The 17556-nt window shown below is 44.9% G+C and overlaps 1 protein-coding gene across 2 annotated transcripts in view; it reads right to left on the bottom strand.

Moving 5' to 3' along the window:
• LOC135374222 (zinc finger protein 431-like) overlaps positions 1 to 16919 on the bottom strand; it is a 52800-nt gene extending 35881 nt beyond the window's left edge. Inside the window, exons 1-9 of one of the 2 annotated variants that reach the window (XM_064607224.1) lie at positions 15985 to 16919; positions 15809 to 15914; positions 15624 to 15684; positions 15441 to 15550; positions 15251 to 15374; positions 15102 to 15187; positions 14019 to 14090; positions 13685 to 13905; positions 10466 to 10618 (exon numbers count right to left, since the gene is read on the bottom strand). In XM_064607224.1, the coding sequence (XP_064463294.1) occupies positions 10466 to 10618; positions 13685 to 13895 (364 nt within the window). In that variant the 5' untranslated portion in view covers positions 13896 to 13905; positions 14019 to 14090; positions 15102 to 15187; ... (3 more) ...; positions 15809 to 15914; positions 15985 to 16919. Of the gene's footprint in view, positions 1 to 10465; positions 10619 to 13684; positions 13906 to 14018; positions 14091 to 15101; positions 15188 to 15250; positions 15375 to 15440; positions 15591 to 15623; positions 15685 to 15808; positions 15915 to 15984 lie in introns of both variants that reach the window. The other variant, XM_064607225.1, reaches the window with a different exon arrangement.
• Positions 16920 to 17556: the final 637 nt, after the last annotated feature.

Genomic DNA, 17556 nt, shown 5'->3' with positions numbered 1-17556 from the left:
GGAACGAATCCGAGAAGAAGTCCAGCCCATCAAAGTTACTTTGATAGTCAACGAGTCCCCAGATGTGCTAGGCTGTCCAACCGTCAACACCCTACTGTGTTACTACAGCCCGCTCTCAAAGTCAAAGAAGGTTGTCCTGCTGGATGCAAAGCATGTGAAGACCTGCAACAGTTACACCATTGCAAAGGTTGTTGGAGAGGCCCTGGAGTCTGTTGGCAAGACATGGAAAGACGTGGTTGCCATCTCATCAGACTCGGCGGAGTATATGCGGAAGATGGTGAGAGAGGTCAGGGCAGGTGAAGGGATAGCACTTCCACACATAAAAGATGTTCAGCAAATAATCCACGTATCCGTTGACCATGCTGTCAAGTCAGAAGCGATGTCTGACCTTCGCCAGGTAGTCATCAAGTTTGGTGCGCTTTTTAAGCATTCTAACAAACTGTTTCAAAACTATCAAGAAGTGTGCCTGGAGAACGGGGTTGCTAAGGAAGACTTCAAAAAGCCACCAGCTGTAGTACCAAGTCGTTGGTACAGCTTTTATAGCTCACTTTCCACTACAGTTGATATGTGGGACTGCCTTGTTGAACTTGTGGACAATAACGATTCTGATCGGAGCAGCAAAGTAAAGGAGCTCCAGAGTATCCTAGCAGGTAAGAAGCAGCTTCTGTATGCAAAGGCTGTCTTCATACAAGGTGCCCTGCATCCACTGATTGAGATACAAAAAGAACTGGAAAGTGGTGCAATTCTTCTTCCACATTACCATCACCTTGTAAGTGTGAAGCTAACACAGGTCTTTAGAGACATGGGGAAGAGCTTTGCCAAAGGCAGTAAGGCAAAGGCACTGCTGGCCATGCTACCAAAAGATGTTGCATCTGCTGTCAAAGAAGACTGCAAAGCATTCTGCTTGCAACTCACTAAGAAGTGGGAAAGTACGACAACAAGGAATCTAAGTGATACAGTGGCAGCTTCTGCACAATATGAACTCTGGAAACAAGGATCTTTCCTTGATCCATTCCAGAAGGCTCTTTATTTATTATTTATTATTATACTACACTTCATTTTGTCGCTTGTTGTAACCCCTAGTGATGCACTTGAGTGTGAGTTCAAGCAGTACATGATTAAGGATGTTCCAGAGGACACAGACATCAACCTGCTGCAGTTCTGGGACTGTGCACATGCCCGTTACCCTTTACTGACGCCTGTAGCTTTGTGTCTACTATGCCTGCCTAACACATGCTGTGATATAGAGAGATCGTTCTCAAAACTTAGGTATGTACAGCGACCAGAACGCTCCTCTATGGGTGACCAACTTCTAAAAATGTAGCTCATGCTGTACATTAACAAGTGAAAACAATGCTCGTTCTTGCAGAGCAAAGCAGGGCATTGTGTGACTAGACCGGAGCCCATCTCCCTTCTGGACAGTTACTGCTGCTGAAGAACAGTGTGCAATATATGTGATGTGACATGTCTGATATAAGCGTGCATTAAAATAAAGTTTGATAACATTGCTAAACATTAGTTCCATGTTAAGACAAATTTTTATCAAACAAAAAAAAATCACCCGAATTCCTGACGACAGAATATGCCGTAACGGGATTTAACCCGAATACACTCAAATTTTCAAATGAAAAATATCACCCGATATTTACCCCCCGAATTTGGCCAAAAATAAAACCCGAAAAAGTCAGGCCCTAAACGTATGCTGTGAAAGTCTACAAAAATTGCGGTAACGCGAAGCTGGATGAAGGATCTCCGCGTTCGTGCAGCCAACTCTGCCAATTTTCCGCGCAAGAGCGCACATGCTTGAAAGTTTACCCCATTTGATTATGATACTGACTGATACACAAAATCTGATAGCGGTACGTCAGAGCTGTCATCCAAAGCAAGCTTTTTGCAAGATCGCCAGTTCGGATCACGTCATCGAAGAACAAGAACGGCACAGGTGGGGCACTGTCAACGAAAAAGTAGAACGTGCGCGCCTTTGTTACGAGTGCAACGGCATTTTACCCAGCTCTAAAGCTGTATCTGAGCCCCCCCCACAACTCTGCTTTGAGCCGAAAGCTTTTCCCCAAGGACAACGTACCCAGTGATTCCATGTGAGGGTCTCCATCCCACGCATCCTTTTGAGATTGACGACTTCGTCCAGTACTCGTCATCCAATGCCATAGACATCATCATTCTCGCCATCGGAACTGCATCATCCACCAGGATGCACCCCGACCGCGGACAATCCATTTGGCGACGCGCAACCGTCTGTAACTCAAGTTTGGAAGTCCTCCGATCACGTGCAACTTCAGGTCGATCCACGCTCTTTTCCTTGCTAAAACACGCCCGGGAACCACAGACGACATTGTTGTACAGAGCAAACCAGAAAAAAACAAAACAAAAAGCTTAAAGTGCGACTCCGCAACAAAATCACCACAACGATTGTGACATAGCAGTGACCCTTGCAGTGTCAGGAACATACATACGAAATCTCGTGTTTCCAAAGTGCGCAGATTTTATTCCAACGAATTACTACGAAGTGAGCGCTTCGCCTCTCTGAAGCAAGAGGGCACTGAAAGCAACACTGACGACATCATCCTGCATGAAAGAATGCAAGCTTCGTAGCAGACGACAATGCCGGGTGACGTCACAGTATCTCCCTCCGGGCGAACCGCCGTGCGCTTTGCATGTTGGTTTCATTTTGGTGTTGTCATCATTTACAAATTAGTTACTCAAAATGAATGTGAATGCTGTCTTTGGTATCAAGGGAGATGCCTGGTTCGGTATGATGCTCACTTATTTTTTTCGAATCCTTCTGAAGTCTCCCTTTAAGGGGGATAAAACAATGTGGAGAGGGAACATCCTCCTCTCATGCGCAGATGTGTCTTACTATTCATCGGGAGAACTCTGATTGATATATGCAGACAGACGAAAGCACAATGCAGTATATGCAGCACAAAGATCGTAATCGTAGTAAGTAATCAACGTAATGATAATAAACGTAACAATAAATGGCCTCGGCTGGTGCGTGACGAGCAGAAAACTGAAGGTTTCCGTTGCATCCCTGTTCCTTGTCCGTACGATGCCATGTGGTTTGGTGTTGACTGATATCCCCGTCATACAGGCAGTCTTCAATCACCATTGGGTAGTTTCATTTATAATCGACAGATGGCCGCCGGTCACATTTTTATTTTTTCCCGGGAAAATTACATGTTATTCTTTGGCCGAAAATAAGTGAAACGAGCTGGACCGCGGGTCTGTGCGATATCCCGTTCTCCTTCTGGAGGGGTTTAAAAAAAAGCGCACATTTTTCCGGGCTAAATTTTTTCAAAGTTTGCGGCGTTGTATCTCTGGAACCGGATGTCGCCCTCAGACGGCAATTTTTGTCTTCATAGAAGGGGTGCATGCGTCTCACTTAAGCTGAAAAAAGTTGTAGAAAATGGCCGAAACATACAGTAAACCCTCGTTAACTCGAACTCGCTTATCTCGAAATATCGGTTATCTCGAATATTTTTTGCATCCCGATCCATGTCCCAATGCTTCCTATATATTTGGGCCCTTTTAAGTCGAAGCTTTTTTTTGCCCGAGTACGGATATCTCGAAATCCCATCACCGGTAGGTCTGCGCAGAGCCTGCGTACCTACGGCTGATAACGTGCATTCTTCGGTCCCCCAGGCTAGGTCAAGGTCAAAGCCTTTCAGTCCTAGTGACTCACGCCTCACGCGCCGCTAGCTGTGGCAGGCAGACAGCACTCCCCTTTCCACCCAACGTCACTCCTCCTCCTCCGCATTCGTCCGAGCATCTCTTCGTTTTGTTCTTCGCGGCGCCATGATGGCTGAACAACGCGCATGAAAGTCCCTGACTTTGGAGCGGAAGGTGGCACTTATCGAAGGCCTGGTAGCAAGTTCATCAAGCCAGTAGCATGAACTGTTTCATTCATGCGGGTTTCTGGTCTTCCACCGCCGTACCGGAGCCAGCAGACCACTTCAGTGGCTGTGATGAATTGTACAACGACGTGATGCGCCTCGCATGTTTTGGGGAGAGTGACTTAGGACTTCAACATCAAGGACTATGCGCTTTACGACGGCGATGTTCCAGTAGCGGTGAACTGAGTGATACAGAAATCGTCGAGAGTGGCCGCGGTAGTGACGTGCCGGGAGGAGCGTCTCGTGCGTTGCATTGAAGTGCTTGAAGATGCTTTCTTGTTCACAGACGCAAATGCCAAGCAGATAGCTGTTGCTGTGAGTTATTCAGTCTCAGATGATGTTAAAAAATAAATGGCTTCGAAATTGTTTACGAGCCCTATTACTGTAGGAACGCTTTTTTTTACGTTTCATAACATAGCGCATTGTGGTAACATCGTGGCAACGTAATTTTCGCTGTTCGCTTAACTCGAAACCCGGCTTATCTCGAAATTTTTTCCGGTTTTTACGACTTCGAGTTATCGGGGGTTTACTGTATCGGGAAAAATTCCCGAAAACGCTCCGAACTGCATTTGTTGCGCAAATTTGCGGGGTTGTTACAGAGCCGCCACAAGTCCGACGTCAATGAAACTGATATTGGATGAAAGCTCATTTTTTGCTGTTTCGTGTGGTGTGTGGCTTGTCACGTTGTGATCATCTACTCTTTTGGTACGGCGCTCTAAACGAAAGGGCCTGCGAAAGAATCGGGTTTTTGGGGAGCGTTTTTCTCAAAAACCCCAGCTTCAAATTTGTTAATATTTTGTGTGTACATAGCTTAAACATCCATCTTTTACCACGTAAAATAAAAAGTCTGCTTATTTCACTCCTAGGGGGCGCGCGAAATATTTTTAGCTCGCATACTCGCGCGCTATCCGCAGAAGGCTAAGCGAACGGAGAGTATGCTTCTCTTTTCGGCTGCGCTTTTCTAAAAAAAAAAAAACAGCTCGAAATCGGCAGATATTTCCTTCAAACACAGTCTTGACACTCTTCTCTCACATGAATAAATAAAATTTCTGCTTATTTGCTTCCTACAGAGCCCGCAAATTGTTTTTCAACGTCGTCCCACTGTAAGCTCTGGGCTGTTCAACAGGTACACAAAACCGCTCTCTCTCACTCTTTCTGTCTTTCATTTTTTTAAAGCTGTATCGTACGCATATTGCATGGTCGAAACATCGTTCACAAGTGCCGACAAAAAGCAAATGTAGGTACCACTAGTAATGCGGCAAATGAAGGACAAGTATGTCTTCCGTCGCATGGCACTGAAGGTTAATCCTTTCAAGGTGAGTTCCTTCACGGGGAAGCGTGAGAACGGGAGGCAAGGTTGCGGTTGCTCGCCGTTGCCTTTTCCCAGGGATGGGCATAAATACACTTTTCGGGTATTTAAATATAAATACAAAATACTACATGTTTTCATGTATTTAAATACTGCCTATAAATACTTTATGATGAAAGTACTTAAATACAAAATATAAATACATTAAGACAGTATTTAAATACTGTAACTACTTCTGTAAATACTTTGAGCCGTCCAGGCACATAATTATTTTAAATTATATAATAAATGGAGCCGCCTATGGATGCATCTCTGCTGCACACAATGCCCACATATTTTTATTTTTCCGTGATGCAGTGTGATGATTTCAGCATCTTGCGTGGACCGACTTTCCATTAAACGTAAACGTCTCCTTGAGTCTCACCAGCAGCGAGGGGGGTATTAGACAGGGCGGTAAAGGGGACAAGAACCCACGACGACTCAAAACCAGCTAATGAACTCGTTATCGCTTCTTCCACTTTCTCTATGTTGAATAAAGTGTTCCATTTGCTGGTTTTAAGTCGTTGTTGTCTGTTCGTGTCCCGTCTGTCTGTCCTGTCCAGTCACCCCCACTGCAACGGGGGTGGCAATGCCCTCATTCGCACATTGTGCTGTTTTATAGAAGGACGGAAATCCCCGAACACACGGTATGGGTGACCTGTAGCCTCTAACCAAGATACCCTCATCACTGGAGGCTAACAATGTGGAACTCGAGAGAAGCCCACAAATACGGGAGGATCAGATATGTGTATTTAAGTGTATTTTAAATATAAATATGCCTAAAACGGTATTTAAATATAAATATAAATAATTTTTTCTTGCCTGTATTTAAATACGTATTTTAAATACATGTATTTATATTTTAAATACTATTTTAAATACAATGTATTTAAATACTGCCCATCCCTGCCTTTTCCCCTCCATGTAACCAAGCATGGGAGTGTGGTCATCGATTGATTCCTTCTACTTGAAAACGGATGTATATTTTGAACGCTCATAAAGAGCCAGCCTGGACAGAGCCGAGAACGGTCCTTGTACTTGCCTACTCATGTAAAAGGTCATTTCTTTCAATGTGAGAGGCTTAGCTGGAACTTTCACGTGGGAAAGTAAGCAAAATTGAGTTTCGGGCGCTTTGGTTCGTCATACGTCACACTCCACCCTCACTCTCAGCAGTGCGGAATGCCCTCGACATTTTTCGTAAAAACCACCGATTGTCTCGAAGGTACTTGTCGGCGTACTCTATAGTCGCGAACATAGCATTTCAGCACGTCCATGGCGGACAACGTCTTCAGCGGAGACCGACGCTTCTGCCCAGACTATACTCAACGACACAAGAAGAAGGTGCTATGGAATAAGACCTTCAGGCCTGTGTCATCCATAGGATCAGAGTTGTTGAGGGCCATCCTTCCAGCCTCGGAAGCTGTTCGCGTTAGTGATAATGATCAGCTATGTGTTAACTGCTACAACCGCTTCCGATCACGGCTTGCTGATGCCGGGCCCTCCAGTGGACAACACGATCAGTCGGCGAGCCCCGAGGACACCGACTTTTGTGATCCAATAGAGATTGTGCAAAATGTGAACAAGAGCTTGAGTGCAGAAGACATTGGTGTCAGCCCACTGAAGAAACCCACCGAAGTTCGACACGTCGTCCCATATGTAAAAAGGAAGCGGGAAGAAATTGTCTCAGCCGTGTCAAGAAAGTCTTGCCGCAGCCTAAGCAGTGCATATGGTGTGGAATTGCCAGCTGAGGACGAGCCCCCGCAAGCGAGACAGCGTGACGAATTGCTGGAAAACATAAGACGGGCATACGTTGCAAGCAAAACACTACAGGAGCGGTGCCGACTTCTGACACTGCTTCCGTCATCGTTCTCCCAGCCTGAAATTCACGCAGCTATTCCAGAAGCGACAACATACATGATCAGGAAGAGTCAGAAGATCCGAAGAAGTGGTGGAGTATGGGCAACGCCCGACCAGTACTCTGGTAGACATGTTGTTAACCCCGAACATGTTAAGTTGGCTCTTGACTACTATCTCAACGACGACCTGGACTGTTCGATTCAAAGTCCCAGACCACGGGACGTTGTTCGTGGCGCGGACGGCGGTACCATAACAAAGCGATATATGTCCCGCACAATTCGGGAGACATACAGCAAGTTCCGGGAAGCTCATCCTGAGGTCAAAATGAGCTTGACGAAGTTTTACGACCGCCGCACGTTACAATGAGTCCCTACAGAGAGGAGTGTGTATGCGTTTATTGCGCGAACTATGATTTGTGCCTCACAGCGCTGAGTCTCGTCTCGGAGAAGACATTTACGCTTGACGACATCAAATTAGTGTGCCTGTGTACTCCAGAAACACTGAAGTGCACTCTGGGAACGTGTAGCCTGTGTCCAGGAAGTGGTGCTCTGACTGCAGACGTGTTGGAGATATCGGCGGATGCGGAGTAGATCGAGGTCGTCCTGTGGGAGTCAAATGCCCTCAAGAAGCTTGTACTTGACATTGAGGAATTTCTTGCCCTCCTCAGAAAATGGCTTGTGCTGTACATCACACATGATACCGTGCGCAACGTTCAGCGAATTGCGATACGAAATGAGAAGATGCTGCAGGATTCGAAGCGGATAGTTCTTCACTTTGACTACGCCGAAAATTGGACTGTGGTTTTTCCTTCCGAAATACAGGGATACCATTGGCAGAAGAAACAAATCACAATATTTACCTGCGTGGTAAGCACATTCTCCGGTTCCAAGTGTTTCGCCGTTGTGTCAGACGACATGCAGCCCGACACTGCTTTGACACTTCTGGCAATCAGAAAAATCGACGACCACATGGATGAGACTGGACCCTTGTACAGTACGTGTTCTTACGTATCGGATGGCGCCGCCGCGCACTTCAAAAACCGATTCCAGTTCTACGAGCTGCAGAGAACTCGTCATGTTACGAAGTGGCTGTTCAGTGCACCTGGCCATGGTAAAAATGCCTGTGACGGGATCGGTGGTGTTGTCAAGCACACTGCTTCACTCCACAACCTTCGGTCGGCTCCATCAGAAGCTATCCAAACAGCAAAGGATCTTGTCGTGAAATTACAGCCAAAACTTCAAAGGATTACTCTTTTATACCTTTCTTATATTTTTAAATCAAAAAGTTGTTACGCGAACAAATGTAAGTGATGTCTGTACAAACATCAGGACGAAACCTCATAATATCATGTTCTGCAAAAAAGAAGCGCCCATAAACTATCGTACGGAACGTCACCTTCCTACGCGTAACCATGATTTATTTTAATCGCGTTTATTTCGAGAGCGTGTATTTTTAAGTGGTTTATTTCAAAAAGTGGATTCTGAAAAAGTGAAATTTTAAGTGCGGGTTTTTTAATGTTTTATTTCGAAATATTTATTTCGGCGTACGGCCATCCAACAGTGCCCTGTATCTGATGACCACTTTTTTTCCGCATATGCCAGTTTTAACGAAAGGGGCAACAGTGTCTCTGGAACAGTAGTGCCCTGCCTATGCACGAGCAATACGTGACAGGGCCCAGACCACATTCAAGTAGACTGACCTTCCCCCTAGGCCACTAACCAGTCGATCCATGGGAAACCCGTTGTCCCTGTTGCGCTTTCCTCATGGACGTACGGGTGTCTGAGCACTTCGAAAACCGATTCCAGTTCTACGAGCTGCAGAGAACTCGTCATGTTACGAAGTGGCTGTTCAGTGCACCTGGCCATGGTAAAAATGCCTGTGACGGGATCGGTGGTGTTGTCAAGCACACTGCTTCACTCCACAACCTTCGGTCGGCTCCATCAGAAGCTATCCAAACAGCAAAGGATCTTGTCGTGAAATTACAGCCAAAACTTCAAAGGATTACTCTTTTATACCTTTCATGTGGGGACGTCGATGCCTTTCGAGATGCAAAGAAGTCAAACGAGTGGTCAGTCGTACGCCCCGTTCCGAAGCTTCGCTCTTGCTACACATGGGCAAGAGAGGGTGACAGTGTTGTATGTAAGCATCTATAAATAAGACTGTATCTACTAATTACTAGCTTATTAAATAGCTATCTTTTCTCTTACCTTTTTGTTTTGAAATGTCATGCATTAAACTTGTGTGCTCGTATCACTTTTCTGAAGTCATTTGCTAGACATGCTAAAACAATTCGCGGGCTCTGTAGGAAGCAAATAGGCAGAAATTTAATTTTCTAATGTGAGAGAAGAGTGTCAAGACTGTGTTTGAAGAAAATATCTGCCGATTTCGAGCTGTTTGTTTTTTAGAAAAGCGCAGCCGAAAAGAGAAGCATACTCTCCGTTCGCTTAGCCTTCCGCGGAGAGCGCTCGTGTATGCTAAAAATATTTCGCGCACCCCCTAGGAGTGCAATAAGCAGACTTTTTATTTTATGTGGTAAAAGATGGATGTTTAAGCTATGTACACACAAAATATTAACAAATTTGAAGCTGGGGTTTTTGAGAAAAACGCTCCCCAAAAACCCAATTCTTTCGCAGGCCCTTTCGTTTAGAGCGCCGTACCAAGAGAGTAGATGATCACAACGTGACAAGCCGCACACCACACGAAAGAGCAAAAAATGAGCTTTCATCCAATATCAGTTTTATTGACGTCGGACTTGTGGCGGCTCTTTAACAACCCCGCAAATTTGCGCAACAAATGCAGTTCGGAGCGTTTTCGGGAATTTCTCCCGATATGTTCCGGCCATTTTCCACAACTTTTTTTCAACTTAAGTGAGACGCATGCACCCCTTCTATGGTGACAAAAATTGCCGTCTGAGGGCGACATCCGGATCCAGAGATACAACGCTGCAAACATTGAAAAAATTTAGCCCGGAAAAATGTGCGCTTTTTTTAACCCCCTCCAGAAGGAAAACGGGATATCGCACAGACCCGTGGTCCAGCTCGTTTCGCTTATTTTCGGCCAAAGAATAACATGTAATTTTCCCGGGAAAAAGTAAAAATGTGACCGGCGGCCATCTGTCGATTATAAATGAAACTACCCCATTGTAGCCAATGGCCAATGGGAACATGCGCAGCGCCACCACACACATGAACTTTTCAAAAAGCATCGCATCTAACTGACTCTCAATGGGTGACTGGTTACACTTGGTGGCACTACACATATGTTGAATAGCTGTTGGTCTCAATGGTTACTGAGGACTGTCCGTGTGACTGCCTGGGTATATAAATTCCCTCTACCATTTTGTATTTACCTTCTGATGTTGAGTCACAGCTGTGTCCCATCTGGTCCTGTTCTGTCAAGACTGCAATGTTGTAAGGCTCCGTCTTGACTTCTATGATTGGATGTTCATTCGAAGATTCCTCTCGAGGTTCTTCTTTGATGCGGCACGTCCCAGATGTCACTCCTGCAATAAAACAAAAAAGGGAGAGGTAAGCCAAGTGGCAAAGCTCATGCGACGGTTTACCTCCACACCCTTTTTGAAGCTAATCACACTCTGCTGTAACTTATCTGCCAGACTTTATAACTTATAGCCAGATGCATGACATCTTCCTAAGGCCACGCTCACACGTGCCAGCTTTCTGCTCTGACTCGAACCAACTTCTCATGAGCAACTTCAAGAGGGTGCCATACCTGCGTTCACACGTTACAACTCTGTAGCTCCGCCCACACCCAACCGTACAGCGAACTGATATTGTGGGTTCAAATCCAATTGATGGTGCGTTTTCATCAACTGCATTATTCAAACCCAAGTCAGTTTGATTTGCCAAAAGGCAATCATTATCTTAAAAAAAAAAATGGCTACACATGTTTCCTTGGCATTTGTGGCAAAGAAAAAAAACAAAAAAAAAAGATCTCCCAGCAACATCTAGGATTGCCGCCAGGACGCTATTATAGCGGCACGGCTGGTTATTTGCGCGCTATGCCAGTTGCCGGTAGGAAGGTGATACCGGCCGCCTTTTGCCGGTATTTGTAGTTCACTATCTTTCTTGGGGGCTTTTACGGGGTTTCCTCTTCAACATTCCACAGCTTCAACAGCTTGAATAAATCTGGGGCACAGTTCCAACTCCGCAGTGACCAGTCCTTTTCTTAGTTATTCATGATTACCCTATTATTATTATTGCCAATGCTATTCATTAAGTCGTCGACAGTCGACGTTCGGAGAGGACAATTAAGAGCACTGGTTGTGTTGAGTCAGTTAGAACTTAGGTAGCAGTATACAGTAGCAGTCTGTATGTGGCCCGTGGCCAGTGTTACCAACTTAGAGGGGCAATGTCGTCCGGTTTGGCGGCTGGCAAATTTTTTTGGTCGTGCATCCTGGCCGGCTCTACATCTCTCTCTCTGTCTCCCTCTTTTGTTCTGCATGTGTGCACGCTTTCTTGGCCTTTCTTTTCTCGACATGGTCTGAAGTCCAAAACGAGCACTTCGCCACAATGTCTCGCGTGCGCTTCTCGGGGACGGTTCGTCGCTCGTTACAGAGTACCGTAATTTCACGCGTATAAGCCGCACACAGATAAGCCGCAGGACGCGTTTTTTGGAATGTTTGAAAATTTTTCCTGCAAATAAGCCGCAGGCAATATGAGACGACTGATTTGTGCGACAAAGGAGACCATAGAGAAGGCCATAAATCCTGGGATCCATACTCCGGGGTCAGCTCAAGAGTTCTACCAAGATCAGATTGTGCCCTTGTTGGGCGTTATCGCATGGATCGATGGGTCAGTTGTTTTCGAGGAGACTCGAATCACTGTCACCACTTTGGTTAAAGCTGCTTTGGGCTGCACCAGGAAGATCAATCTATTAGAATGCGGACCTGTCCCTGTTACACACTGTTCATGCATTGACAGGGCAGTGCTGTTCCTGAAACGTTGTCGGCCCTTTCATTAAAACCGGCATATGGAGAAGACACCAGAAAAAAAATAGTCATCAGATAAGCCGCACCAGTGGATTAGCCGCAGAGTGCCTGCAAGAAAAAAGAAATTGCGCATAAGCCGCGGCTGATACGCGTGAAATCACGGTAGGTGCCGGGTAGAGATGCGAAAAAAAAAAACGGAAATTTTGGGAAAAAAGTTTTTCTTTTCGTTTTTTTTTTTCTCGTCTCCGGAAAAATAGCCCCAAATTTCCAGGTGACAAAATTTTAAAATGTATCATGCCTTCGATGCATTCCAACCCGCCAACAGTGCCTTAGGTGCCTCTAATCCGCCATCAACCACTAACCGCCGTCTCACCGCTCCGAGAGGTCGCCATCGCGTTCACATAATGTCAAAGTTCTCGTCGGAGTGGACGGGTTGTTCCAATTACCTGTCACTGAGTAGACAGCAGTCTCATGGGATGCTCTGCATTTATGCCTAGAGGGTGAAGACTACTAAAGTTACTAGCTCATTGTATGCTGTGGCTTGGCCAGCAATGCTTTTACTCAGCAGTAATTGCGTTTGTTTCCATTTTTGCAATTTTTCGAAGAAAAAAACGAAAGAAACGTTTTTTTTTCGAGCGATTCAAAATTTCCAGAGATTTTGCATCTCTAGTGTTGGGGCGTTTGAAGGCACTGAATTCTACGTACGCCCACCGTATCAAACGAGCGCGTTTGCAGTCTGGTTGCGCTGCAAAACTGGTGAGGCGGCAGTAAAGATTCACACTCGAAGCGCTGTCTCCAGGCTTTAACTCACATAGCCGCTACTTTAAATCCTGCTACGTGTAAAGGATAGCCACATTCTCTCCACCATCAAGGGTCAACAGCGAGTGCCCCGTATTCACACGTGCGCACTGTCTTCACTGCTTTAAGGCTGGATATTTTGAAATCAAAAAGTTGTTACGCGAACAAATGTAAGTGATGTCTGTACAAACATCAGGACGAAACCTCATAATATCATGTTCTGCAAAAAAGAAGCGCCCATAAACTATCGTACGGAACGTCACCTTCCTACGCGTAACCATGATTTATTTTAATCGCGTTTATTTCGAGAGCGTGTATTTTTAAGTGGTTTATTTCAAAAAGTGGATTCTGAAAAAGTGAAATTTTAAGTGCGGGTTTTTTAATGTTTTATTTCGAAATATTTATTTCGGCGTACGGCCATCCAACAGTGCCCTGTATCTGATGACCACTTTTTTTCCGCATATGCCAGTTTTAACGAAAGGGGCAACAGTGTCTCTGGAACAGTAGTGCCCTGCCTATGCACGAGCAATACGTGACAGGGCCCAGACCACATTCAAGTAGACTGACCTTCCCCCTAGGCCACTAACCAGTCGATCCATGGGAAACCCGTTGTCCCTGTTGCGCTTTCCTCATGGACGTACGGGTGTCTGAGCAACTTGTACTTCGCCATCAAGTTGCTGGCGTCCTCGCCCGGGTTTGAACCGGCAACCCTGGGACCAGTAAGTGAACACGATACCAACTGAGCCATCGTGGCCAGTGGCCTGAGTGGCATGTCTACAAGATCTTACTACCTCGAGCGTATAGTTTATACGAGGATTTTACCATCAGCATCACCTCCTAGTGAAGGATCATTGCAGTGCTGTTGCTGTGACTGGCTCTCTTCTGGCAGGCACGCAACATCAGGTGGTTCCGATTTCACTCTCACGAGCTGATCACTCAACTCTGGGGAGAGCCGCATTTCTTTGCGTTGAGAATCCGAGGGGTCCATACGTGATGACTCCAAGACACGAGTATCTTTTGCCTCTTCCTTCATGGGGAGTAAACTGTTGGCAGTCATTGTCCCACGTAAATTATGAGAAAGAGAAAATTAGCTCCAGAGGTGAACAGTTGCTGGAGGCTCAAACAAATGTGTGTATCAATTAGAGTGCCAACTCACCGTTTCTCAGAGGGCCAGCCCTGTCTTCAAGGGTTCCCGGTCAAGACAGAAGACGTGCCAGAGAGGGGTACCCTGTAGAGATTGTTTCTTAAGAAAGAAGCACAGTCCTCGTGGAAAGGTAACCCCCGAGACAGAGGAAACGCAGAGACAACCACAGATTCTTCCAGCTTACTCCCAGCCTCAGCAGATCAATCATAAACTGCGCAAATTTTTTCTATCCGCATTCTACTCCCCGCTCGGGTCAGGTTACTCCCAGGTCTCTGCGGTTTTGACTCATTTGAATATCAAAACTCTGGGACGGATGTTGTAACGCACGCGCATGTTTCAGGATTTGTAATTTTGGGAAATCAGTCGCCTCGTAATTGCACGCTCTCTTCGATAGCATGCCCACCTGGCCATAGAACTCGGCTGCAAAAACGATATCTGTACTGATCTTATAGTTTTGTTATGAACATTCTGTAAAGGCTAAAAATAGACACCCCGTAGGCAGAGGTATTAAGTTTTGTCACGGCCTCACAGCTCAGTAGAAGAATAAGGAGGAAAAAAACAAGAAGGTGGGTAGGCACCGATAACGGAAATAAAAAGAACAACGGTTGTGAATAGGAATCCAAGGAATCGACTCCACAAAGCTTATGAATCTCGGATCTTTTCTTTAAAAAAGCGTATAAAAAGCCACGGGGAAAAAGTACTTCTACTGAAGAATGTTCTCAAGCAGAATTTGATATTTTTGTTCAATGAAAAACTAATTGAATAATAGTTGACTTTCAGAGAGAAAATATATCCGTATACTCGTTCTGAAATGTAATTTATGTAACATGTTGTTCATACGCTACGGGAAATAACTACTACTATAAACTCCCGTGCCTGAATTCTTTCCATAAATCTGGGAAACAATCAAAAAGTCAAATCGCATAAGTTTTCAACTTGTTTCACTCTGACTGTTTCAGTCTGAAGCAACATAAACAGACAAAACAAGAAAACATCCACTGGCCAATCAGGATTTCGGCGCACTCCTCATATGCAAATAAAAAAAGAAAAGACAAAAAGCAAGCGCGGTTGGCGGACTCAAAAGATTCGACTCGCCGTCTTTTTGCCATTGGGATTCGGATTCCCGAATCCCTGCCTGGGATTGGAGGATTCAGTTGGCCCATCTCTAGTTGTAATGGAAACTGAAACAGAGGCAGTAACGGAAATGAAAAAGATTCCGTTACGTTTCCCTGCATGCTACACACCTGGTCTGCTGGTTTCATGATCCTGTCGTCTCAATTGTCTAGTGTTTCGTTCATGATGCATTTTTTTAATATTTTCATGAGGTTGTGACCGTGTGCTTGGAAAGGTACCATGAATTGCGTAGTACTAATTAGGAATACAAGAATACTGCGATTGGTGCCTATTGGGGAAGATAGCCTGGCAAATACCTACACAAGAGTCGTCAAAGTCTTCCATGAAGGTGAAGTTGCCGAGACAATACCACCTTCCTTGTCCTATGTGAACAGTTCTTCAAATTCTTTTCAGAGAATCGAGGTTCTTTTCTGTCGGTTATTCGGATGTTTTTACGCAGAGTCATAAAAACTAGAACACCAGAGAATGTGTTAGCATTTGTACCTTAATGTTGATGCAGTTCTTTTTGTTTATATCACAAAGAAAACCGGTCCCGATAGCTTTCCTTTCAAGGGTAGATGTATTCAGGCTTCATCGTAGTTACGAAAACTCGCAAAAAAGTAGCAAACATCTGTTGCAACATTTAATTATATCCGCAGGCTGATGTGACACAGCTAGATAGAACTCACCGTTTTCTGAAGATGAAGCCTCGTTTTTCACACCTGCTTCTGCACGGTGTCTGTGTCCTGTTCCTTGATGTTGTTCTGTTCCAGGTGCTTATCCCCAACTGAACCTCTGTGTGCAATAAGGGGATAAGTCGAATTATCCCATTTTTAGTGTTTTTGTTGCAATGACATCTACATACCAGTATGCACCTGTTAAATAAAATTTAGGACCATACTGCAATTTATTGACTTGCTACAGGAGCGTTAGAAACGGGAAATGCATGTGTGTCAATGGGATGGACAGCCAGATCAGGCCCCTTTTCTACACATGGTTACAAACGGTGTAGCTTAAATTTTGCTACGGTGCGGAAATGAACTTCGACTTCCACTCGAAAAACATGTTCTTCCTACCTCACGTGACCGTGTCAGCAGTGCTACTAAGCGTTGTAATCGGAAAAACGTGCGCACTATGCTAATAAGTCATATTTTGCTGGCCATGCAGAACGTTATTTTCAATATTGTGCTCGTTTAGCAACGCGATAATCACGACCTAGGCTGCTCCACTGCACAAAGGTAACTTCGGCCATCCTGCCATCATCATGAAAGTCCGACCCGTGGAAACTGTTTTTTCTTGCACGAAAACCCTGCGCGTGCGGTGTTATATAGAAAAGGGGGATATGTCATGCTCCTGGATTTTGTTCAATTTCTGCTAAATCAACCACACAGAAATGATGTGAATGGGAGTAGATGTAAAGTAGACACATGCATATGTGTTACACATTTTGCATTTGCTTTATTCATGGAAACTTATCTGCGATTACTTTACCAAATATTCACTTGCAGTTTTCTCGGTCTGGGATTCCCAGACGATCCCGGAGCAGTATGTTAGCTCTGAGCAAAAGATCTCGTCAATAATAATAACGAGGAGTATGTAGGTTTACACTTTAAAAGCGATTTTAAAAAAAGATTTACGCGCGTCATGTCAAAAGTGAAGATTCCCATGTAATCTCCATTGACAGAGGCCCGCGTTGCTTTTGCCTGGAAGTGAACAGTAGAGGCTCCTTCTAAGTGACACTCGAAGGTACTTTGCCATTACTAGAAGCTTAGTAGAAGCTTTAAAGCTTTAAAGTTTGTAGCGATCCTGTATGTTTACTTACCGCCATTGAAGAAAGGAGGAAAGAGTGGTGTCGATGTCGCCAATGTGGCCGATATCGTTGCATGAGTAAAAAAGGGATGAAATATAATAATACGCCTGAGAACAATAAAATTTCTGTTTCTGTAACGTATCTTGAAGAATTTAATTTCTGATAACATTGAACTCGTGTTAATTTTCATGTACGCAACAAAACAAAAACGTATCACGGCGGTTAACGTCGTCTGCTACGGCGATGTGCTGGATTAAATAAATAACGCGAGTTCAGTGATATCGGGAAATAAAGTCAATATACGTGCTAGAAAACGTATAATCATATTTTATTCCTTTTTCTTTACTCATGCAACGACATCGGCACTATTCTTTCCTTCTTTCCTCTGTGGCGGCGGTACGTCTTTTTAGTAATGTCATTAATTAGAAACAGCCTTTAATTTTTGCTCGAGCCCCCCCCCCCCTGAAATTTCTCAGCTGACCCCACCCAGCTCGGCCACCAACACGTTCTGGTAGTGAGCCCGGCGCAGCGAATTACATCCTGTCTCAAACTTGAGCTGTAGGACCACAGTCATGCAGATGATCGTACCATGCATTCGTCCAAAATCATTTGAAAGTGATTGTTCAG

The sequence above is a fragment of the Ornithodoros turicata genome, unplaced genomic scaffold (assembly GCF_037126465.1).
Source record: "Ornithodoros turicata isolate Travis unplaced genomic scaffold, ASM3712646v1 Chromosome48, whole genome shotgun sequence".
NCBI classification, from domain to species: Eukaryota; Metazoa; Arthropoda; class Arachnida; order Ixodida; family Argasidae; genus Ornithodoros; species Ornithodoros turicata.
This window is presented reverse-complemented; position numbering and strand designations above follow the sequence as displayed.